The sequence below is a fragment of the Vicugna pacos genome, chromosome 16 (genome assembly GCF_048564905.1).
Source record: "Vicugna pacos chromosome 16, VicPac4, whole genome shotgun sequence".
Lineage (NCBI taxonomy): Eukaryota > Metazoa > Chordata > Mammalia > Artiodactyla > Camelidae > Vicugna > Vicugna pacos.
Genome location: NC_133002.1, coordinates 53,273,059 through 53,299,419, shown reverse-complemented (window position 1 = coordinate 53,299,419; position 26,361 = coordinate 53,273,059). Strand labels below are relative to the sequence as shown.

Here is a 26,361-nt window from a genome sequence, read left to right as displayed (position 1 = left end):
TAGAAACTGTACAGCGGAAATGTTGTTTACTTGTGGTGTGAAATGGATTGTTTTCCAGTTCCAAGATGGTAGAGAGGCAAAAGGTAAGACAAGGACAATAGATCTCGAATACCTAATAAATTTTCAGGTAAAAAAAAAAAATAGACTAGGAGGGAGGCAATTTTTTGACCAATGTATTAGCTGAAAATTTCCCAGATCTTAAAAAGAAGACACATTTTTCATTTTTTAAATTGAAGTATAGTTGATTTTACATTATGTTGGTTTCAGATGCACAACATAGTGACTCAGTATTTTTATAGAGTATATTTCATTGAAAGTTATAAAATTTTGACTCGATTCCTGGTGCTGTACAATATATCCTTGTAGCTTATTTATTTTAGACATAGTAGTTTGTACCTCTTCATCGCCTACCCCTATTTTGCCCCTTCCCACTCCCCTCTCCCCACTGGTAACCACTAGTTTGTTCTTTATAGTTGTGAGTCTGTTTCTGCTTTGTTATATTCACTCATTTGTTTTATTTTTTAGATTCCACATATAGTGAGAACATACAGTGTCTTTCTCTGACTTACTGCACTAAGCACAATACCCTCTAGCTTCTTCCACATTGTTGCAAATGGCAGCATTGTGTTCTGTTTTATAACTGAGCAGTATTCCATTGTGTGTGTCTGTATATATGTGTGTGTATGTATATATATATATATATATATATATATATATCTTCTTGGCCCATTCATCTGTTGATGGACACTTGAGTTGCTTCCATATCTTTGCTACTGTAAATAATGAACATCAGAGTGCATGTATCTTTTCAAATTAGTGTTTCCATTTTCTTCAGATATATACCTAGTTCTATTTTTATTTTGCTCTTAGGGACCTTCCACAGTGAAGACACAAATTATTTGAATGCAAGTGACCACAAAGTGCCATGTAGGGCAAAAAAATAAAACTGTAAACCAAAACAAAACTTACACAGAGGCACAGTGTCATGAAATCTCATACACTTGTGGCTAAAGAGACAATCCTAACATACTCTAGCAAGAAAAACAAAATGCCTCAAGTTAATGAGATCAAAGTTATGTAAGCATTCTCAGCTGCAGAACTAGATGTGAGAAGGCAGCAACATATTTTTAAGTGAATGATTTAAGTTATTTTCTCTCTAGGTCAAAAGCAAACACATAAACAAAAAACCTAGAATGGCAGAGTACCAGAAATACAGGTGGAAAAAAATGGACAGATTTATTAGTCAAATAATCTACAAATGGCCAAAAATTAAACTGAAATGTGCTTGGCATCACAGATAATCCAAGAAATGTATGTTAAGTAATCAAAGTGGTAGTATTTTTCATCCATTAGATTAATACCTATAATTTCCAGTTTGGGAAAGGCGCTGGAGAATATAATCTCTAGCATTTACTGAGTGTTCACTCTACCCTACCCCCAAATCCCAAATTTTTAAATTCTATGTGACCCCATTGGATACTATTGTATTATTTGTCTCTTACAGGTGGGGAAACTGAGGGTTCTCGAGTAAATCATTTGCCCACTGTTGCACAGCTAGCAAGGAGGAGAGCTAAGGTTTCAAGGTCATATATGCTGAAGGACTTATCATGGAAGGGGTGGGAAGGAGGCACGTATGTCCATAGCAGACCATGGAGGGAAGACAGGGAGAGATACAGGCTGCCTTTTTTGCATTGCCAGCATAAGGCAGGTTCAACTACACTTCCCAGCATTTAAAGGCGAGCACCAGGACAATGAAATACCAGAAAGGTCTCACTCAGCACGCTCCAGACGAGAAGAGGAAGAAAGAGCAAGGGGAACCTAAAACAAGGAACAGAGGAAAAACAATCAGTGGAGAAATGGAGAAATGGAAAACCACAAGAAAGCCTAGAGACCACACAATCAGATGACTGGTGAAATGGACTGGCTACCCTAGGGACTTATATCCCCTTGTGGAAAGTAAAAGATTTGCAGAAGAGATGAAAAGAAAAATAAAGTATACTGTTTCAGGAGACTCTGTTGTTTGAGATAACAGACTGGAGATGTGTTTTAACCCAGATTCTGTTACTTACCAGCTGTTTGAATTTGGGCAAGTTATTTAAACTCAGAGTCTCACTTTTCTCATCTGTAAAGTGGGGATGATCATAATAATGCCTACCTCATGAGATTATCGTGCAGGTTAAATGCGTTAATATTTTTTGTGTGCCGTCCATATAAGAAGTGTCCTATTTGGTTGCTCAGTAAGTACATCATGCTATAAAATCAGTGCCATTCCACTTGTGAAATCCTAATAGGACTTTCTTTTTTTTTTTTAATTGGCAAGCTGAGACTAAAGCTTGTTTAGAAGAGTGAAGACATGACTTGATCAAAAAAATGTTGAAAAGGAAGTTGAACGAGGGTAGGCTTGCTCGGTTACAATGCTGCAGAGATTACCATGCAGTAAAGGAAGAAGCCAGTATATTGAAAGAAAAGAATACAGTCCAGAAGCCAGCTCTCTCCTAGATACAAAGTTCTTCCAGGAAACAGTTACTGAAAAAAAAATTTCCTGAATCTCTGTGTACAAAATGCTAGTAGCGTTATTAAATATGTAATCTTGTATCTCCTACAGCAGACAGCAGACATACAGGAACAACGGTCTTTTTTTCTTTTTTAAAGCTTGACTATCTCATGCATTATTGAATTCCATCTGCCTCTATTTTATTAGCTGAGCAATTTCTGGGCCCATATAATTAGCCAAAAAGTAAGCATGATTGAATAAATATTGAGGGAACGAGAAGTAGGGGAGGAAGTTTCATGCAATTACCCTGGCCAGTGGGACACAGGTGAGTCTGTTTGATGTGAGAATTGCATGCGTAGCACAGTATTTCCCTTCAGCCGTGTTTTCAGGGAGTAATGATAATGCAGAGGAATGTAACAGACTGACAGCAAGCAGAAAGAGGGTGGTCCTTTTCACCTTTCTCCTTCAGCCAAAGACGAACTCCATGAAATACAAGAAGATTTGGAATTGCCTTGTCTTTGACTTACCTGAAATGTTCACACACACAAGAAAGATAGAATGGCAGCTCTTATCTGTTAAAAAAATATTTCTTGAACAATATGGAAAACAGGACATACTAAAAACCAGTGTTGGCTTGTAGAGAAGGTGCTTTGCTTTCTGGGACTTGCAGAAATCACAAGCCTATCTAGGTCTTGGGAATGCAGATACGTGTCTGTGACATTGCTCTAAGGATTCTCCTGTTTTCCACTTCAAGAAAGATGCTGCAGGTATCTTGCATGCAGTTCAACAAGATGCAGATGAAAATTCGAAGTTCATTTTGCTACCCTTAAAAAAAATACGCTGCTTCATTGCCGTCTTTCTATATCCAGGTTTTAAGAACTAAATTTCAGTGGAAGGTTTTGAGTTACTTTCTGAACTGTTTGTATGTACAGCTATCATTAAAAAACATTTTTTTTTTCTTCTCTACTTCTCTCTGCTCTGCTCTGAACTGTTTCTTTAAGAGATTGTGTTGGGGGTCAACTCTCCCAAGCGGGCCTTGTTTGAAAAAGCTAATTGAGAAAGACTATGTTCCCTTTGATTTGATAGTTCCTAATGTTTTTCTGTGTTCAGCCAGCCATCTGCAACTATGAACTCCCTGCTGAGGAACTGGCGGGGAGACAAAGAAACGGAAAACTGTAGAGAAGTCGCCATGTGACGTGAGCAAAGATTTTTTGGCAGCCTGGCTGACTTAAGGCCGTAATCCTTTTCGGAAATCATTCTAAACAGAACTGTTAACAATAAACATGAAGTTAAAAGCATGATATAGTAGTGACCCAAAAGGAACGTGAGTTCTTCTCCAGGACACGCAGAGAGACACGTGGATGAGCTGTTCCCAGATTCTTGCTCCAGCCTTCCTCAGAGTAAGTTAACCTCTAAAACTGTGGTTGTTTTGCATATGAAAATACAATGTGCAACTTCAAATAGGGAATGCCAAACACTTGGATGGAAACTATTAAATGCGGTAAGTCGTTAGTCATTTTGATTTTTCAAATCATCTGAGTCTTTATTATTGCATGGCTAAATAACCAGTTGGAGAACTAAGATTTTTTTCATTTTTACCCCATGACAAGCATGTTTGGACAAATAGCATATGTTATCTAATATACTATTGGATGAATTGAAAGGAATGTAACCTTATGTTGCCTCTTTGCAAGTATGAGCTGTTTCCCACGTTATTAAAATTGCTTATTCTTTTTTGTTGATTTTCAGTTTTTCTGCCAGAGGGTTTATAAACATTGGAGGATGCTCAGTTTTCTGAGTTTTAAGTTGATTTAACAGGCTTGAGAATATTTTTATCAAAAAATCTTAAGGTAATATTTTGATTGAGCTTCTTTGTCATACTAACTATTTAAGAATTTTGATCTAAGTTGTTGTGCAATGTATCTATGCTCTGAATCTTGGGAATTCTGCCTGGGAAGTGACTGGTTTTCATAGCCAAGTTATTATTTCTAGATCACATGACCTATACCATTCAGAGCCATTTAAGCTAACTAGATATTTTATGCAACTACAGTGAATAGTTTGGTTTTTTTTTCCCTAATCTTTTTTTTTTTCCTGATCAGGATGTGCAGTGGAAAAAAAATCAGTCTTAGCAGCCAGAAGCAGCCAGCCACAATCATGGCAAACAGCGCATGTTCATCGTCCTTCAGTCGTAAGCATGGCCCAGCGCCTGAGCTCATCCACAGAGAGGAGAAAGAACAGGCCCCAGGCAACATGTTTAGCCCTTTCGGATGCCATGGTTTGCCTCAGCAGTGATTTCCTAGTTGGAGATGCTTCAGTTCGGTTTTGGTTGGGGTCTCCAGCTGTCCCTGTCGGCTCTGACGGCATTATTATCAGGAGCTCATCCACAAGGCTTCCGAATCCTGACATCCATTCTTAGGCACTTTTTACACGTGGGTGTGGTCCATGAAAGAGGCACACCACACAAGGAAGCACCAGCAACTATTTTTGTCCCAAAGCCCTTGTCCTAGACCTAGGCTGACTATAGGGTCTCCTTCCTGTCTTGTCCTTAGTCCTCAGGCTCTCACACTCGTCTTTTACTGCTTGGGTTCGCTTTCTATTGCTGCCCTAACAAATGACCACACACTTCACGGCTTAAAACAGATTTATCAGTTCACAGTTTGGGACCTGAGTCTCACTGGACTAAACTCAGGACGTTGGTAGGGCTGTGTTGCTTCCTGGAGGATGTAGGGGAGAGCTCTGCCTTCTGTTCTTTCACGGCTTCCAGAGGCCATGTACATTCCTCCGCTCACACCCTTCCTTCTCCATCTTCAAAGCTAGCAACGGGTTGAGTCCTTTTAACATGGTCTTGTCTGACCTCCACTTCTGCCTCCCTTTTCCACAGTTAAGGGCCCTTGTGATTACACTGGGTCTGCCCACACAATAGAAGATTACTTCCCTGATTTAAAGTCCATTGGTTAGCAACCTTATGACCACCTGCTGCCTTAATTCTCCTCTGCCCTGTAATGTCATGTATCCACAAGGTTCAGAATCATTGCCGAAACTGAGCCTCCATACCTTGCTTATGGAATTGAGACCCGGGCACAGAGTTTTGGATGAAGTCAAAGAGGAAGTTTTATTTCTTTGCCAGGCAAAGGAGGTCACAGTGGGCTAACACCTCTAAGACCGCAAGCCTGCTGAGGAGGAAAGGTAGGGGGGTTTATGGTAAAAGTTTAAGAGTTCAAGGGGCAGTGCTGGTTTCCACAGAGATCACATACAGGGTAACAAATGGTTGCAAAGTCGTCCTTGTTTTTGCAGATGCAATGGTCCCCTTCCTTCTGTTGGGTATGATGTTTCCCCCTGGCTTTGGGACTCTCCTAATATTCTTGAGTCTGGGACGAAGGGAGCTGAGGGAGGGTGTCTGTGGAAAAGTGCTCCAGAGAAAATCTTGTGCAGTTTAAAGTCAGGTTGATATATGCTTCTAGCATTTCAGTCAGCCTGAGGCCTGGGACCTCTTGCTGCAGGCTGGGACCTCAAACAACAGAATACAAAGAAACCACAAGTGGCTAAGAAAGAACTGCGGACATTAGTGAGTTACAGATAAGGTGATACACAAACCATCCAACTGCCTTTTCTGAGGTGTCGGGAGCTAAGGCAGGGCACTGAACAGGACCCCTACACATGGCACCGCCAAGGAGTTGGGCCGACCACCCAAGCCCCACTCTTCTCCAGCCCACCCTGGACGGCAAGAGCATGCGAAAAGCCATTTAAACTATTATACAATTAAGCAGTTACAAATACTGTATTGTCACCTATGACAATAGGGTCCTGCTCCATTATAGGATTAGAACAGGACCATTTTTTTGCCTACCATGCTCCTCTTCGATTATTCCTGCCCTCTCAGACTGAGATAGCAGCCGCACAGTATTCCCTGAAATAAAACGTGGTCAGACGCTCCCTCCGGCAGTGCCCCCTGCCCGCTGAGTAGGTGGTTTTCCCATTTGAGCTCCCCACAAACGCCAGCATGGGCCAGCCCATCTATGACTTTGTTCTCGCCCCATGGGTAAGATAAGGATTTTAGGCGATGAACCAAGTAGCCAGAAGTAACCTCATTGGTAAAATGATGAAAGAGACAATAGCAACCTATGATTTCCATCCCTCTTCAATAGGAGCCCGTCTCTGGCAGGGCCTCCAAATCCAGGCATCCGGGAATGCACAGAGCTTCAGCGGTTCTCTGTTTGTCAGGCCCTTTTTCACTGTTGCTTTTCCTGGAGGAGGGAGAGGGGGTCAGTCGGGGGATGTCTAACATGGCTGTAGGGTGAAGAAAACACTGTTTAGGCTACTTTTTTTCCCTATGCATTTTGGTCTCTTAGATTCCACTGTTTCCATCTAACCCGTACTATCATCTACGGGTTAAATTTTTTGTTTTCCCTCGTTCTTGCAAATAGTCTTTCCAGCAGACCTGCCTTCTCTGTCTGCCCAAAACTAGATGAGATGCTTGGCTGTCTTTCCCCCTATCATGGGCCTGTTTTTCTTGGGAATTCACTTCAACAAGGGTTCCTTCCATATACTGTTTTTCTGCCAGTGCCATGAGAAATAGGATTTTAATTTTGTTAGGGTTATGGTTGTTTTTACCATTGGTGTGAAGGTGTTTCACCTTCTATATCTTAGCCTTGGAACTGGAGAAAACAGAAGTATAGTATCCATGCAGATTTCCTTCCCCCTGAACCTGCCTGATCTTCCATAATGCAGAATCAGACCCCACGGGTCTGTCCAGACCTTTAACACTACAGGTCATTTTAAGCAAAGAAATATTGTGTAGTTTTCAGTGCTCTCAATAATTGTAGATTAAATTAATTTCCTTGGTTAATTCTAGATTAATATGCACACTTTAGTCAGGAGAGTTGAAAAACTTCTTTGTGTATTTTCCTTAATTGGAGCAAATTTTAATGATTTGGCTGACTTTTTTGGAGTGGGGTAATGTGTATGTGTTTGAGGTTAAATGATATTCTAGTTCTACCACAAATGGGTGTTTCTTCAGTGTTCTTGTTTATTTTTGTCCATTTTGGTAAAATTTTCAAAGGAGATTGGGGAAATCAACTTTTTTGCATATACTTTTAAGGTAGGCTAATTTTTTTTTCCATTATATACTATTATTTACTCCCTTCCTTCTGAACTACCCCACCCCCACAGTCAACTTGATTCTTAGAGACTTTTCTCTTAATACTTTAACTTCAAAAATACAATGTTTGTCATTATACTTAGTACCTGGAAAGCCTTTATGGTAAATAGACGTCTTCTCATTACCCTGAAAAATTAATTTCCATTGTACTTTTTACAGTGAATTTTCTTGAAATCTATGTTCACATACTTCAAAATGTATTTTCCATAATGCATTTTTCTTGCAACTGTATTTTCTTCTTTTCCGTTATCTCTTTACCAAATACTTTACTTTTGATCTTTTTCCCCAAGATTTCATGTATTTTTTTCCCTCTCTCACTGTTTTCAAATGCATTTTAATTTTCTTTTAAAATTTGGGAGGATTACAAATTTTTGTCTCTGTATTATGGAAGATTTTATGTTTTTACTGACTTCAGTGGGAATCTTAAGTGTTGTTTGCTTTTCATTTCTATTTCATTTCATTTTTTCTTCTGAAATTTTATTATAGTCATTAAATGGAAGATTTAAAACCTTTCCTTCTGTATATATAATAAAATTTTCTCTTAAAAATTATATATTTTCTCTGTCTCTTGAAGGTAATCTAACTTTCCTTATGGTCTAGCATCTGGGGACTCCTGATAACAACTGCACAAAGTGGAGCCAGTGAGTAAAGAGCCTGAGTGGATCCCTCCTAGGTCTCCTCCCTGCCTGGCTGGATGCCGGGAGAATCTCTGCTCTTACTCTGAAGGGAGAATTGATCCCTTGACATGCTGATTAACAGTGAGATCTCCAGAACTTGGCTTTCTGGGTTAAATCCCTGGTTGTGCCAGCATTAGCAGTGTTTGGGGAGTCACTTTGCCCTTCTATGACTCAATTTCCTCATCTGTAAAATGGGGAGAAATATCCCAAAGGTTTATTGGGGGGATTAAACTAGCTAATTTTTATAAAACCCTTAGAACTACCTGGAACATAGAAAAGTGCCATTAAATATAGTTAGTATGATTTTCTTTTTAATATCCTGTATTCAAACTAATTCTAATCTCTCCTTGTTTCAGGCATAATGAACAACATGAAATGCTCTAAAATTTCAAGAGATTTTCTACCTACTTGCCTTTGAGTTTTGTTACTGTTGGGTTTAGTGTGTGTGTGTGTGTGTGTGCGTGTGCGTGTGCGTGTGCGTGTGTGTGTTTTAATGATGGTTGGCTTGGGACTTTTCTGGACTTCATGTATAAAAGGTTGATAAAGATGGAATTAATCGTACTGTGATTTCATGGCACACAGAATGATTGATTCAAACAAAGCTCCTATCTTGTTTAGGTTATTTATTTTCTTGAATTTACAATTCCCACTTCACACTCCACCTCCATTCCCTCTTCGGGTCACCTTTTCATTGTACTTGACGGAAAACCTTTAGTCCCTGGATGTTCTTGAAAACTCTGTATTGCAGGTAGTGTTAGTTCATACAAATGACATGGTGGTATCACTCTCAATGTTTCTTACTGTTTTTTAAAATTGGCACTATGTTTTTAAGATCTCTTCATGTTGTTGAGTATATTCCAATCCATTGCTTCTGAATCCTATACAGTATTCTACAGACTGTATCCATTAAAATTTGTTTGACAGCTCCATGCTGCAATAGCCTACATCATGATGAGCATCCTTGTACAGGCCCCCTCGTGGACCGGAGCAGGAATTTCCTTGGCGCACATACCCAGGAGCAGAACTGACTAACGGCAGGATGCTGCTAAGTAGTAATGAACTGGTAATGAATCACCAGAATAGTGACGTCTTCTCCCACTAGCAGTACATAAAGCTCCTTTATCCCCTTAGAAAACTGAACAATGCCAAGTTGTGGGACAACACTTGACTCTGGTAAGGTCTCTACTTTTTGTCAGACCAATGAGGGAACCAGTATGAATTACATGTATCTGATAATTGTTTTGATTTTTATTTCTTTCAGTGCTGAGCTTGAATGTCTCTTCACGTGTTTTCCAGCTTTTTGGCTTCCTTCTCTGCTACGCATGCAGTTGGAAACGGCTGTGGTGATGTTTCTTTTTGGTTGGATTGAAAAATGTTTTCTATTCCAGACCTTCACGTTTACTTCCTTTACCTTCTCCTTTCAAAATAAACAGGTCCTAACGAGTAAGAGGCACCTCAGCGTGGCTCAGCAAACGCGGGCGCTTCTCCGCAAGAATTTTCTTAAAAAATGGAGGATGAAAAGAGAGGCCCTGTTGGTACGGTTTGGAGCGTATGTCTTCTCATATCTACAAAAAGAAAAAGTATTTTCTTGGGTAGCGCACATACTTTATCTTCATTGTTGAATGTTTCCTTTATATTCTATTTCTAATTAGCAGGCTGGATTTTTTTTTTCAAATTCTGGATTTTGCTATTATTTCAAATAAGATTCTTTTAAAGTATATCATGATTATATGTCTTACTGGAAGCATTTTGAAAAAAAATTCATATTCAGAAATTCCCTGAAAAATAAAGCCACGTCTTTATGCTGCAGAGATAACAAGTAACATCTGAACTCACTTGAATCTCATAAAGGAGTAAGTACAGAAAGTCAGGAGTCAAGTCAAAGGGAGGCAGAATTTCATCCAGAATTTAAAAAAAAAAAACACTCAAAAGACAACAGGCAGCACTTCCACACCATCATACTATGGACAGAGATGATGTCAGTTTGAAAGAAATAACGAGCACATATGCAAACAGGAAAGGACAATGGCTTTGAACTTTTGCTTCTATTAAGATGGTGCTTTTCTTCTCATGATCAGAATGGTTACATGTGATTTGTGTAGAAACTTTAGTAAATTCAGAAAAATGTAATAAGTAAGTTAAGATCACTTATAAAATACCGATAATTCAGTGGTATTGGTGTTTACTTCTAATCTTTTATCTCTTTTCAATACAAATATTTTATCTGCCAGTTTATCTATCTAGATCGATATAGTTGTAAAAATAGACTAACTATAGATATAGCTAAAATAAGATCATCTGGAGAATAAGATTTATACCTGTTTTAAAGGCCATGTGTTTAGAAGTATAACTGGACAAAGTGTGTTCTTCCCGCTAGACTTTGAGTGCATTCTGTTGCATTTCCAGTTCCAGAGCGTTGCCACAATGACAAAGGCTTTTAACATTCCTTTTGTGAAGCAATATTTTGGAAGTATCTTCTTCAGCATAGAAGATAAACATACGACCTTGCTCCTGTTTGTGGAAGCTGCGTATCTGTTTCATGCCACCTAACGCTTCTTTATCATTATCACTCAGGTTTCAATATAACTGTATATCCCTGGGCCGTTCATGATGCAATCCAGCCTTTAACACTTGCATTAGAGTATGATACAGTTAGGTTCTTAATTATAATTGGAATTAGTACTACAGCTCTGTCCTGATGGACAATGGCCATATTTCAAAAAGTGCAGGATAAAGAACGAAAAACTGAGAGGGAGGGAAAAACAGAATCCAAGCAGCATAACAGAATTAAAAGGTTTATATTGTTTGTGGGTGATTGAGCTGTGGTTGGACAGCTACTGATTTGCTTTGTTTTTCTCCCATGATGTGCAGGAATGGTTTTTCTCACTTCTTCTAGAGCTGTTTGCATACCTGTTTTCCTCCAATTTACACCAAGTTAATGACTTTCATCAACCGCCTGCAGTGGATCTGGGACATGTAGATGATTTTAATGATTCTAATTACGTTATTGGATTTGCACCTGAATCCAAGACAACCCAGGAGATAATGAACAAAGTGGCTTCCGCGCCATTTATGAAAGGTATGTTTTCTAGAAGCTCATGGTAACTTCCTTATTTGCAAAACACACAAATTCGTTTTGAGATTTCCTTGATAAACTGTGTTAAATGTTCAAGTCTCTAGATTTAATCACCAACGTTGATACATGTTCCTTTTGAATATCAGGATTTTCTTGCTCTATTTATTAGTCTCCTATTTAGGAAATTTTACATTAAAAGGGTTATCCTCACTACAGTCCATGTCAGAATGAGATAGTCCAGGGTTTTTCAAATGTACGTTTGTGAGAAGATTCTGGGAAGCCTGGACAGTGGTGAGAGCGTGGTTTTTAATCTCTTCAAATACACATATGAAAACTGAGAGAGAATTTAGACAGCAAAACCAAGAAACCTTGGGCAATACTTACAACGAAACGAAGTGACAAGGTGTTTCCTTGAACCATAAAATGTCAGGGGGTGGGGAGAGAGCAAAGGGGAGCGACAGGCTGTCTGATGGACCAGGGGAGAGAACAAGAGCCCAGCAGCCCCTGCAAAGCAGAGCGGTCCAACCTGAGAACGAGAGCTAAAGACACCTTCAGTAGTTGTACTGGTTGTGCAGTATTGGGATGTTATTCCAAGGCTGTTACACATGTAACGTGGGAAACGCTGAATAAGGAAGTATGGAATAATCGAGCTCTTTTACCCCTGTATTCTTGAAACACAGACAGAAGAAGGAAGAAAGGCGACGAAGAGATCTGGGACAGGAACTTGACAGGGTGAGGGATCCTGTCGTTCCAGGTAGCTAGGAAGCCACTGAGAATGGTTACGTGATGTCAGAAGGAGTCAGCAGCCAGCGTGAAGAGACTCCCACTGGTCAGTTGGCTTACGCTGAGCCCCAGCGAGACTAAGTGCAGTGATTTGAAACCCACTCAACATAGATTTAAATCCATGCTTTCATAATGATATTGGAAAAAAAAGTTTGCCTTTGAAGGAGGATAGGAAGCCAGTTCTTATGTGACAATGTCTAAATAAAGGGGAAATACCAGCATTTATGCCCTGTGAACTGCACTGTTGGATAGCCAAGGGGATGATGGAGAGTACTGCTTGATAAATACTTTCTACTAATAAATGAAAAAGAAATGATGCAAAGAGAACACGACCATTTTGAAATTTCCCACTAAATTAATGGAGCCAGGCACTGAGCATCCATGGCAGCTAGTATCTCAGAGAGAGTCAATCTGAAACAAAGGCTCTCTGATGAACCCACACACCACCACCCACAGTCTTGCCCAGAGGACTAGACCTGAGTTTGATTCAGCCTCTGAACGCAGCTGCCAGGCTGCAGGAGATGCAGAGGACAAAGGAGCATGTTGAATGGCACCAGGAGCCTCAATTCAGCAGAATCCAGACTGTGAGAAATTGTATGGGTTAAAAGGCCTGGGTTTGGTCAGTAACAGTCAGCCAGCCATTCATTTATCTGATATATTTTAGGACAGGCAAAGTCGTTTGAGCAAACAGTCTCCAAGTGTCACAATTTTATGCTGCTTTTGGAAGTTTGGTTATGTTGACACCATCATCAAATGGAAATGTAATTATAGTGTATACTTATAACATATATTTCCACTTTAGATGGGCCTGTGTGTACATGGATTTAAATGTATGCGTTGACATTGCTATTATTCCGACTTCCTTGTGCTTCAAATTACCAGTTAACAAATTCATTTGGAAAGGCACAATCTATTTGTGATAAAAGTGACTGCCACACAACACTTCTGACTTTATCTGGGACATTAAAATCCCCCTACTGACCCCCTCTAAGTGTGAATCTCTTATTTAGGACCAGCACTGCCTATAGTAAAGAAATAACTTAAGCATCAAATAGCTTTAACATAGTTGAATACGACATGCCGTCTTTGGCGCACGTGGAAATCTTACTCGTGGCAGGAAGAACTATCATGGGGTGGCCTGATGAAAAAAGCACGGACGAGCTGGATTTAACCTATTCTACAGACGCAGTGAGAGTCATCTTTAATGATACCTTCTCGTATCATTTGAAGTTCCTCTGGGGAGATAGAATCCCCAAGATGAACGAACAACAGAGACCATTCAGGTAACTTCTTAGAAAAAAAATTTTTTTTGCGATTATGTTATTAGCCACAAGGAAACATGTGTGATAAGAGAAGTTTATGCAAACACACACAAGATAAACTCTGAATCTGTGAATATACATGAGATTCATTCTTATTTAGTGAAGCCTCTGTTCTTAAGTAGATTTTTATTAAATTATATTTGCTGTTATTCCTGTGTTACTTCTAAGTAAAAACCTAAAGAAAAGGCTCTGGCTCAGTGCTTCCCAATCATCAAAAATAAGTAAATGAAATAAAAATAGTGCTTTCTTGACACAAACAACAAAAGAGAAGAGCTCAACAAAGCATTCTTGACTAACGGAGAGAATTATCAGACTTAATGAGAAATTACTGAGCACTGCTCTTAAGAACATTAATAAAGCAGCTCCGGTGTATCTCCCTGGGTAAACTCTACAAACCTGCCCTGAGAACTCTTACCATCCACTACATTGTTGTGGACCTGAAATGTATTTTGGAGCATCTGAAATTTTGGTTTCTCCTGTAACCGAGACTGTCCCATCTCATTCTCACGGGTGTCTTCTTCTTTCCCTAAAGCTCATTGTCAAGTAATGGATGAGACAATCACGTGTGAAAGTTCAGTGTTCTGGGAGAAGGGCTTTGTAGCTTTTCAAGCCACTATTAATGCTGCTATCATGGAAGTGAGTATTGAATTAAAGGAAACTAATTGCATTGTAAATTCAGTCTTCATGGATGGTAATAGAATGGGTTGTCCTAGTCTATCATTTAATCAATTTATCCACTTAATTAATTTGGCACAATATACTGAACAAGTGCTCTATGTAAACCTTATGCTAAGCACTGAGGATCAGGAAATGAGTAGAACACGCACAGGCACTTTTCTCCAGGGATATTGGGTCGTCAGGGGATAAGATTATGAATAAATAGTTACAGTAAGAGTTTAGGTTCTATCCTGGAATTGTAAATGATGTGCCAGGCAAACAGCGAGGCAGAAAGTACTCTGGTGAGAAATGTCAGAGAAGACTTACCAGTTGAAGTGACATTTCTGTTGTGACTTCAAGCATGAGTAGGATTTTGTTTCAGTGCAGGTGGTAAGTAGGGTTGTCCTAAGGAATGAAGACAAAAGCCAGAGTGTTTCAGGAACTATAAGGGCACAGATCACGATGGGCATATATGGTTGAATGTGGGATGCATGTAATTTCTTACAATTGAGGGAAAATGTGTGAGGTTATAATTAGCTTAATGATAACAGTCTGTTCATTGATGTCTTCCTTTAGATCGCAACAAATCATTCAGTGATGGAAAAACTGATGTCAGTTACTGGCATAAATATGAAGATATTACCCTTCGTTGCCCAAGCAGGAGTGATGATGGATTTTTTCATTTTCTTCTGCATTATTTCTTTTTCTGCATTTATATATTATTTATCAGTCAATGTTACACTAGAAAGATGATACATGAAGTCACTGATGATGATGATGGGGCTTCAAGAGTCGGCATTCTGGTAAATCACGTGGCTGTGATTCATCATGCAACATAAATAAACAGAGCAAGTTAGCTGGCTGGGCTCCCTAGACCTACAGAGCATCATATTTAAACTTGATGCTTTCATAGAGTAGCACATTATAAATGAGTGGAAGAGATGGACCTATGGGCTTGGTGAATGAAACTTTTCTTACTTTCTTTAAATTAAAGAAAGCCTGATGCTGTAGATTATTGGAACCCAGGTCACTAACCAATACAAATGAAGACTCTTAGTCATCTGGGTACCATATCTGGGTGAACCTTCATATATGACAGCTTGAGGTTTTGTATGTCCAATGAAATATGTGTTTCAGATATTTCGTTAGAAAGGGTGAGTGGTTTTGCCCCCACACTGAGTGAGTCATCACTTTTATGACACCAAAGAAAAAGAGTGTGTTTCGCTTTTTAAGCACAGATCTTTCCTTGGCAGAGGAATAGCGGGATGGTAGTAACACAAGCCTGGGAGGAAGGAAGCCATGGGTCATCTCCAGCTGAGCGTTTAGTACCTACTACCTTGACCAAGTTACTTCATCTCTTTTTAACCTTAGTTTTCTTTCCTGTGAAACACTGGTGATGATACCTGTTTCACCGGTCATGCAGATCAAAGAAGGGAATGTACTTAAGGTGTGTTATATTGAGCTTAACAAAAATTAAACACTTGACATTAAATAGCAGTTGATAGAACTTTAGGAAGTATGACACCTGAGAGGGCAGTAAATGCAAGTTAAAAAGCCAAGGATTGAATCCCCAGTTAGTGATAAAAAATTTTTAATGAGTTCAGCCAAGGGATGTTTTTGAGGCTTACATAATAGTGAAAGAGTGAGTTCTGGAGTCAGAAAGCAATGGCTTGAATTTGCCTTTTACACACTGTGATAATATTCTCAGTGTTAAACAAGATATATAGATAGAACAACTCTAGATATATGCCCAATAGCCTTTAAAAATGTTAGACGCGATTAAGGTGAGTAGGAAGACCCCACATTTTTCATATTGCCATTGGTGTAAACCAAATTTATTTATTTTCCCTTCAGGGGTGTTCACTAAATTGAGTATGAAAGTGGAGAAAATGGATTGCTGGTTTGGTTTGGTCTAGAGTGGGAGGTTTTTTTTTTTTGGTGTCTCTTTTTGTATTGAAATTGCCTAAGTCAATACTGAAGGACATTTTGGTCACTGTATTTAAAAAAATAATGGAAATATACAAAGGGTCAGAGAAAAGTAGCTAACATGATACTTGAAAAAAATGAACCAAATATATCCAATGAGGAAGGGTTTTTAAAAAAATCAGGACTTCCCCCCCGTAAGAAAAAGTTGTGACTCATAAAAAAGAATGAAATGGTGCCATTTGCAGCAACATGGGTGGACCTAGAGATTATCATACTAAGTGAAGAGAAAGACAAATATCATATGATAGCACTTACATGTGGAACTAAAAGAACAATACAAACGATCTTATTAACAAAACAGAAACAGACTCACAGACATAGAAAATAAACTTATGGTTACCAAAGGGGAAAGGGGCAGGTGGGATAAATTAGGATAAATAAATACATAAATTAGGATAAATTAGAATAAATTAGGGATTAACAGATACATATTACCACATATAAAATAAACAACAAGGACCTACTGTACAGCACAGGGAACTATATTCAGTGTCTTATAATAACCTATTGTGGACAATCTGAAAAAATATATATGTGTAACTGAATCACCTTACTGTACACCCGAAACACTGTAAATCAACCATTCTTCAATTTAAAAAAAAAGAAAGAAAAGGCAGTGACACTCTGTACAGCATATGAGTGAAATTACAGAGATGTTGAGAGGTCAAAGAGAGATGAACAATGTGAGGTGAGCGGAAGTGTGTTGTGCAAAGGGAATCATTACAATCCGGTGAGACTTCCCAACACATGATGACATTTTCTACTTTAAACAGAAGAAAACTTAGTGTTCATTTTGGACCCATTATGAACAAGTTGCCATATTGAATTTATAAAATACAACATTTCATTTCATTCTCTTATTATTTTTCAGTAGGAGATAAGGAAGTTTAAAGTTTAAGGTTTTTAAGTAACTACCTCTCAGGATCATAATCATTACAATGTAGCAGAGAAAGCCTGAACCCTGATGTGGACGATGGGAGGGTTTATTCTCTTTCCCTTATGAAGAACTTTCTTCCTGATTCTTTGGTTCCCTTATGAAGAACTTTCTTCCTGATTCTTTGGAACTGATGGCAAGAAGAACTTATCTCACATCCACCTATGTATCTGTATCTATCTATGCCCTATGTCTCTGTGCGTTTCTGTATCTATAATCTATCATCTGTGTCAACAGCAAAATACAGATTCCTTTTTTTTTTAACAAAGTAAGAATGGCTTTTTAAGTTTAAAAAATTAGAACAGTAATATTTTTACGGCACACAAAAATGAATATGAAATTCAAATTTCAGTGTCTACAAGTACACTTTTGCTGGAACACAGCCGTACTCATGTAAATGTTGTCTCTGACGGTTTTTGTGTTCCGAAGGCAGCGCAGAGTCGTCGCAACAGAGACTATGGTCTGAAAAGCCTAAAATATTTACTCTCTGGCTCTTCAGAGAAAAAGTTCACTGATTCCTGCTTCATCATCTATTTTTCCTGTCCATGTTGTCTGTATGATTACCGAAAGAGGAAGTCCAGAACTGACAAATCAATCGTCATAAATGCCTTCCCTGAAAACATCTCCCAGTTGCTCTCATTATATTATCCACTTTATTTCTTCTTTTCAAATTAGCTTCCTATTTTCCCTGTTGACTTATTTATTGCCTACCGTCCTTTGTAGAATATGACCTTCAGGGGCAGAGAAGTTTTCCGATTTATTAGCTGTTGAATTCCCTTTACTCTTGATATATGGTAAGCTTCACAAATCATTGGCTGGAAAAAAAAAATGAATGAATCAAGTGGTGGAGTAACAGCCCTTTGAACTGATGCTTTGTTTCTGTGCCAGGCTCTCCTGGGGTTTGATGTACTCTGGCTTCACCTTCATTACGGCCACTTTGATGGCTCTGATTGTCATCCTAACTGGCTTCGTGGTGGTCTTCACCCTCTTCCTCCTCTATGGCATGTCTTTGGTGAGTTGGTGAAAGTAATCTCTCTCTCTCTCTCTCTCTCTCTCGGGATCGTTTCTCAGAGAAATTACAAGTCATGTCTCACTGATTCTGCTCACCCTCTTCTCTTCTGTTTGCAGTATTTGAGTATTTGCATGAGACAGTATCTAAAGGTTGGGGGAAAGATGAAATATACTTTTGTGTTATGAAATTCTTTTTTATCACGACACTGATCATTCTCAGAGGATTATATACTACCTGAAGTCTTTCTCTCCTCTCAGATAACGTAAGCTTTCCTGATGAGCGTGTTGGTGAAGAAACCTTCCCTTACCGGGCTGGCTGTCTTTCTTCTTACTGTCTTTTGGGGGAGTCTGGGATTCACTGCTCTGTACAGACACCTTCCTGCATTTTTGGAATGGACCTTATGTCTTCTTAGCCCTTTTGCTTTCACTGCTGGAACGGCCCAGGTAAGAGTTGATGTAACTATTTCATCTTTTACAAAACATTTAAAATGGATTCCCTCTTCATAATTCATGCTACACGTGCTAAACATTAAAATTCCCATCCACTTGAAGAGACAGGAGAGGGTTCGCTTTTTCTCTCTCAGCATAATTAGGGTTTTTTTTTTTTTTAGGTCTGATATAGACTGATACTCCGTCATCGGTGTGGATCAGTTTTTACTTTTATTGGGCTTCCCCAATGCACATTTATCGAATTTAATGCTCAGGAAACATGACCCCTTGTCTTGTCACAAGTATTTGAAAACCAGGAATTCCCTAGAAATAAATTTTTATTCTTTGATTGGCCAATTCTATATGAAACTGAACCTCGTCTCAGAAAAAGTAAGTTATGATGTCATAATTATCAAATGCAAAGTGAAAGGTTATGTCACACATAAACTCACTGTATCTTAACTACACTAGGAAGTTACTCTTGTCTTCGGCCCAAGTGCAGAGGTACTTGCATCCCTCCGTGTTTTCACTTTCAGATGTGTCCCCATCTAGAATGCCCTCCTCCTCCCCATCGTAAGCCTGATGAAATCCTATAGGCAGCCCACCTCCAATACCACCTCCCTTGAGTTTTCACCTCTGCCTAGAGGACCTGCCTGCTGCTGCCTGTGGGAACCCTTACCCAGCACCTGCCTTCTCCACCTTCCCAAAGTGCTTTGCAGCTACGTGGTTTCACTGCTGTATCTGCCAACAGATTAGAGCTCTGTAAAGACCAGAATTGTGTCTCATTTATCTTTTCAATCCCAGTGCCTAGCAGAAATAAGACAATGATCATTCTTAATGCTCTATTTATCTTTTTTAAAGTCCATGCATGTATCTCTTTTTTTTTTTTCAGCTTATACATTTGGACTATGACGGGAACTCTAACATCCCTCTGGATTCTTCAAACAACCAGTACCTAATAATAGCAACTCTTTTCATGCTGGTTTTTGATGCTTTTCTCTATTTGGCATTGACATTATATTTTGACAAAATTTTGCCCAGTAAGTAGTAACATGATTGTGATTCAACACAATTTCATTCGCTGTATTTCTTAAATAACTGTCTGCAACATATTAAATATAAATTATCAAGAATTTTTTTCCCCAAAATTTCTAAAATGAACCTAGTGGTATTCTGTACTCTGTTTATAGAATTACTTTCTAAGATCTTTTTCTACTGTAACGATTTAGGTGGCTTCTTTTTAAAAGGAGACACTTGCAAGAGATTAAGGATAATTATAATGTTAGTGGTTGTTTTAGAACTAGTTAAAGAATGCTCATGCTTGATACTGGATCTTAGAAATTTCTAAATGCCTCCCCAATGTGTCGCACTGATGTACCATCCTATCTATGGTGACTATAACCCTTAAAGTGGTGACTGACCCAGTGTTTAATTGCCTCCTGTTCGTGTAGCTGAATATGGACGTCGACATTCGCCTTGGTTTTTCCTGAAATCCTCTTTCTGGTTTCAACACCAAAGGGCTGATCACGCGGCCCTTGAGAATGAGACATATGTAGATTCTTCAACTAGCGACTCCTTTGAACCAGTGTCTCCAGAATTCCATGGGAAAGAAGCCATTAGGTAATAAAAATATTACATGGTGTTGCAAATGGAGAACAAGTCAGAGACCATAGATCTATTAGGCAAAACCCAGATGTGACTAAGATTTCTTTCCATGCCTCTTTGTACCCACCGGGGTCCCAGACTGCTACACTTGTGAAAGGCAACATCATTCTTTATCAATATATTTATTTAATGGAGGGACTGGGGACTGAACCCAGGACTTTGTGCATGCTAAGCATGCACTGTACCGCTGAGCTATATATCCTTCTGCCTGCTTTTATAAAGCCTGCAGCACCCAGTATTTCTCGCGGGTCCCCCATCCAAATACTAACCAGGCCTGACCCTGCTTAGCTTCCCAGGTCCCGCGCCTTCAGGGTGGTATGGCCACAGACTCTACCACAGCACTCATTCTTATTCGCACTTTGTTTTCTCGCGTTGTCAGCTTTTACGTTTATATCTTATGATGTATCAACAACTGTCAATAAAGAGATCGTCTTCGTATTTCCATTTTCTTCACTGTCTCTTCTTTCTCTTCTCCGTGCTTTTCTCTGCCCTTTCCCTTTATGGCAGACACTCATCTGTCACAATGATCGCGGATGCTGCCTCTGGTGAGACCCCCTTCCTTCCCCCCGCCAGGCCCCCGGACCCGTGTGTCGGGAAGGAGCCCCCGGATTTCCCGACAGCCTCAATGACTTGATTAGTCAGTTCTCTTTCCACCTCTACAATTGGCTCAAAACATTTTCCTATTTTTTTTTCAGAATAAGAAATCCTAGGAAAGAATATGGAAGAGGTAAGCAGGAAAAAGTAGAAGCTTTGAAAGGTAATGAAATAACATCGTATTTGACGTAGCGGTTTGATGTAGGGGTTGTGCCTCACTGTTGTCCTGCCTTGGTAGGGGTTAAGAACAGACGCCCCAGATATCATGGCTCGCCTTTATGTGAACGCATTATGTTTTCTCCCAAGTAAATTTAAAGATCTTATAGCGATTTGGGGAAGTTGGCTGCACCATGGATATCTTAATGCGTTTGACAGACAGAGGATAGCCTGATATTGTTTATTTTCAACTCATCATACTTTCTAATCCTAATGTGTGTTCATTATAGTCAACCTATCTTTAATGACAAAACTGCTTTTATCCAAAAAAAACCTGTTAGTCGCATAATAATAGATCATGGCAATCCTAGCCTATAAAAATGTGTATCATAGAAGATGCAATTTTAAAAGGAAGAATTGGGGGGGGGGTGGATTTTATTTTGTATATTGCTAACCAAATGGACACATGCTATAAGAACTTATAAAAATTTCAGAGAATGTACCAGTTACTATAGAGGCTCTGAGTGTAAATTTTTTGAAACAATGCCAGGTCTGGTATTTGACATATATGAAGGCCAGATCACTGCCCTCCTTGGTCATGGTGGAGCTGGGAAAACCACCCTGTTAAATGCGATCAATGGACTGTCGGCCCCAACATGAGGTGAGAAGACAGTCATCCGACGGCAAGCACGTGGGCAAATGAATTAACTGTGCTTTTCATGAGCTAATTAATTTCACTGACTACTAGTCACACTCGGGCATTTAGTAGGAAAGTTTTAGAAGTTTTAAACTATTGTTTTACAGATTTATGTTTTATTTATTTAGGAAAATCTTTGTGGCTGAAGTATCTCATGATAAGTAGCTTTATGCTTTCTAATGGTTATTCCAAATCGGTCAGATATATTGTGAACATTAAATTTTTAACCTGTCCAGAGTGTATGGTATTCCTGATAGGGAAAATATGTCTAATGATTGACGCACACTGTTTTCCACTTTAAATATCTTAAATGAAGCATGGGACGTCACCTTGATGCTGACCCTCTACCTTCTAGGTTCGGTCACCATCTATAATCACTCACTTTCAGAAATGGCTGAGCCAGGAACGATCAGCAGGCTCACTGGAGTTTGTCCACAATCCAACGTGCAGTTTGGCTTTCTCACCGCGAGAGAAAATCTTAGGTTCTTTGCTTAAGTAAAAGGGATTCAGCCACATGAAGTGGAGCAAGAGGTAGATAAACATGTTAGATGTCATACAACCACGAAAATGAAGTTGTTTAGCTAGAATATTCTAAATGAATCGGTGTGACTTCTCCATGATTCATCCTCTAAAGGTCAAAAAAAAAAATCCTTTGTGATGAACAGCAAAATGATAGCATTTTTAAGAGAAACATTCTAGGTTTTGGACTAAATATCCTTTACTTTGTTAGGTTCAACGAGTTTTACGGGACTTAGAGAAGGAAAATATTCAAGACATTCTGGCTCAACATTTAAGCGGTGGACAAAAAAGAAAACTAACTTTGGGGATTGCATTTTTAGGAGATCCTCAGGTAAGCTGAACTCAAGTTACTGGCGAAATCAGATCGAGGACTGTGAAACGACTATATTTGATCACAGTTAATTTGCAAGTGATAGTTACAGTGAAAAACAGTTACAATGAAAAATTAAGTACAAAAATATTTCTCCCCCAAAATTGTACAAGTACAGTTGACTCTCAAACAATGCAGGGTTTGAGGGCTCTGACCCACCACGCAGTCAGAAATCCTGGTACAGCTTTAGAGTGAGCCCTCTGCATACGTGGTTCCTCTGTATTCATGGTTCCTTATCTGCAGATTCAGCCAGCCTGGGCTTGTGGATTACTGTAGTATGTAGCGACAAAAATCCACCTCTAAGTGGACCCGTGCAGTTCAAAGCCTTGTTGTTCAAGAGTCCACTATATAGTTGGTTTTTTTTTTTTAAAGAACTTTGCATGAAAAGAGGAAACACTTTTACGTGCTTTCCTACTGTGCAGGTTTTGCTTTTGGACGAACCAACTGCTGGATCAGATCCTCTTTCAAGACACCATGTGTGGAACCTCCTGAAAGAGAAGAAATCAGACAGAGTAATTCTCTTCAGTACCCAGTTCATGGATGAGTCTGACATCCTGGCTGGTGATTCTTGGTTTTCTCGCATGTATTTTAGTGACAAATTAGGGACACATATGGAATTGTATGGATGTGTCCCAGCACGGCTGCCATGCATGTGACCGCCATGAGCCAAGGCATGAGGATTGTTCTCCCATCCATCGGGATGCCTGCATCCCCAAGTACATTGTCCCATGAGAGTGTTCTGCAAAGCAGCTCACTGGTTGTAAAATATATAGCATCCTATCTAAGATACACTATGTTTTATGCAGTATGAATGCCAGTTGGCTTGAAATTTCCTTTCAATGCAAGATAATTTTCTAAATAGACTAAAGAATAAACTAGCATACCATTTTTAGTTACTGGATGACAAAGAAAGTGGCTTACCTTGACCAGAACTAGAATGCATCTCTTTTAGTGGTTCAGGCTTCTAAAATACATTATTTACTGATGGATTTATTCTCTTATAAATAGTGAAAGGGTAACCCTTTAATACGATTTTTTTGGTTTTTCCTGCTTAGATAGGAAGGTGTTTATATCCAGTGGAAGGCTGAAGTGTGCAGGTTCTTCTCTATTCCTGAAGAAGAAATGGGGCATCGGCTACCATTTAAGGTATAACCATCATTGTTGGGGACATGTTGGAACACACTGGGAATGTTGGGGACACGTGATATCAGTGTCAGTGTGTTAGTGTAGGCAACACAGTAAGTTCATTTCAAGAGGGCTGTGTTGGAACTACACCACAACTGTTCTCTTTCTTAGCTAGAAAAGGGTATGTGGGACTGTAAACACTGACAATATAAGAATGATTAAGCTAAGTTTAAATTAAATGCTTGGAAACTATTTTCACAACACATTATTTGCTAAGAGAAACTTAATGATATTCCGGTCCTCTCTCTTACCCTATTCCTAATATTTATTTTTTGTTGATCCTGGCAATTTCGATTGCCTCCAGTCTATTCTCCCTGACTTCCTTTTCTTCCTTATTTTTTGTCTCCTTTTCTTTCTGATAATAATTATTATCACTATTAAGTAACGTCTGTCACTTATTAGATGTTAGCTGTATGGAAGGTACTTGATAAGCTATTTACATATGAGATACTCATATAATCATACTTAATCCTCCAAATAACTGTAGAAAGATGGTATTATTATGTTCCTTTGACGTGTCAGGGAGTTTTAATAATCCATCCAATCTCACCTCATTTATGAGTGGTAGAATATTTGGACCAAGATTTCAGATGTGATATAAATTGCTCCTTATACTTCCCACTAAAGTATTAATATTTCTTAAAAAGTGATTCAGGTCACTTCATGCACAGTGGTGAAATGGGTCCCCTCCTTATTTCCTCCACATGTTTACCCTGACCTAATCTACCGTTCCATCATGATTGCTCGGTACAACCTAGCTGAATAAGTACACACAACTAACACGAACCGCTCATTCTTCCCTGGGTATGTTCCATAGTTGAGTGTCCTGTCTCTGCTTGAGGAGGACATCTGTTTGACATGTCTTTCTCCAACCCATTTTACCCATTGTCAAATCCCAGCCATTCCTGAAAGTCTTTTTGAATGATCTTTTCCTTAATAATAAGCATCCTCTTTTCTGGGGCCCTGAAAACACTATTTTAAATTGTTGCCTTGAGCAACTTAATAAACTTTGATCCTCAGTAACTTCATTTATAAAATAGAGTCAGTAAGACCTACTTTGCCATTGAGGCTAAAAATGATGAATGAATGAGTATCTGACCAGCCAAGGGCTTAACTGATTTGATTCAACTTCTCTCTGCCCTACTTCTTCTCTAATAAGCTGCTTTATATTACTGTTATGTTCCCAGCTCCTTAGGGAAGGTGCTACATTCTCCCTATTTGGTATCCTGGGTGGTGATTCACACAGGGCCTTGTAAACACAGAATAGTTTTATCTACAACTGATGTTTTTAGGTTTGTCTCATCAGTGTGAATTGTGAAGCCCTCATCATTCTATAGCCTCAGTAAATTTCAATGGACGTGACTAATAATGAGGTTTCTAACATCCAGTGTTTTCATGAAGAACTTGATATGTTCTCAGCCAGAAGACAGACCAGCTTTGAATAAATTTTGGACAGAAAAATATGCTAAAATTAGCTAATGTATTCTGAGGGTTTACCCAGCTCAAGGCCCCGTGTGCAACTTCATACATACTTTATTTTATTCTCTTTTCAAAGTTCTTTGAGAGCTGAGTATTCTTTCATGTCACAAGTTAGAAAACGGGTGCTCATAGACATGAAGCCTGAGTTCTGGAACGTGGATCAGCAGGACAGGGTGGTGACTGGACCAAATTAGCTTTTGTTTTTATCATGGTCAAACCCTCATTTTTGCAGAACTCAGACTTTATGACAAAGGGAGAATTCACCATTGAGTTTTTGAATAGACAGAGACAAAATTGGGCATTCCCCTCCACCTGACCCCAGCCACGATGGAGCCAAATATCTCTCTTCTCCAAATAACAATCCTTGAGTCAACTTACCTGTCTCTAATAATCCTATAATGATCTGCGTGTTGTGTAGACTAGACAGCTTGGACTAAATTAATACTTTGTCTTGCTTCTTCTATTAGATTATGCTTTTTTGCCTCATTGATATTAAGTGACAAACACACGCTATGGTTGTTTGTAGAGATAGCGTTGGATGAAAATAGCTTTAACTTACTCTTCTTACATGTCAGTTTGCATCTGAATGAAATGTGCGATCCAGACAGTATAACATCGCTTGTTAAACAGCACATCCCTGATGCCAAATTAGCAGCACAAAATGAAGAAAAGCTGGTATATATTTTGCCTTTGGAAAGGACAAACAAATTTCCAGGTAACAGAATGCAGAGACCACAGGATGATTTATAATGCTGTTACTAACAGTGGTGTTTAGAATGATGGCTAACATTTTAGTGCTTGCTAAGTGCACGGCACTGTACATTAATTTATTTAATATCCCCAAGTTCACTTCCAATTTTAGCCCGTGACATTATCCCCACATCACTTATGAGTAAACTGAGGCACGAAGACACTAAATATGTTTCAAGTTGCAACACGTGCAATTAAAAGATACAGGGCAGCATCAAACTAAAATTTGGGCTGTTTGGGGAATTTGTTTCAAGAATGAATGAGAATGTGTTCCTGGCAAGAAAAGGTCTGTGAAAACAGTGGCAGAGTACTGAATGGGAGCGAAGGGAATGGCACACAATATGTAGATGGTTTTATAAACACTGTGACATAACGTTATGATCTAAGAATTCCATCGTAACTGTAATCGACCTGTA

General features: G+C 39.0%; 1 protein-coding gene across 1 annotated transcript in view; it reads left to right on the top strand.

Moving 5' to 3' along the window:
* Positions 1–3,646: 3,646 nt before the first annotated feature.
* The window catches only part of LOC102544098 (ATP-binding cassette sub-family A member 9), a 50,893-nt gene continuing 28,178 nt past the window's right edge, over positions 3,647–26,361 (top strand). The window contains 18 exon segments of the mRNA XM_072939480.1: positions 3,647–3,894; positions 4,597–9,867; positions 11,204–11,411; positions 13,309–13,457; positions 13,459–13,474; positions 14,046–14,149; positions 14,747–14,973; positions 17,979–18,102; positions 18,360–18,545; positions 19,423–19,570; positions 19,982–20,150; positions 20,891–20,952; positions 21,496–21,606; positions 21,998–22,173; positions 22,373–22,492; positions 22,954–23,092; positions 23,587–23,677; positions 25,771–25,910. Of these exon segments, the coding sequence (XP_072795581.1) occupies positions 9,475–9,867; positions 11,204–11,411; positions 13,309–13,457; positions 13,459–13,474; positions 14,046–14,149; positions 14,747–14,973; positions 17,979–18,102; positions 18,360–18,545; positions 19,423–19,570; positions 19,982–20,150; positions 20,891–20,952; positions 21,496–21,606; positions 21,998–22,173; positions 22,373–22,492; positions 22,954–23,092; positions 23,587–23,677; positions 25,771–25,910 (2,563 nt within the window). The 5' untranslated portion in view covers positions 3,647–3,894; positions 4,597–9,474.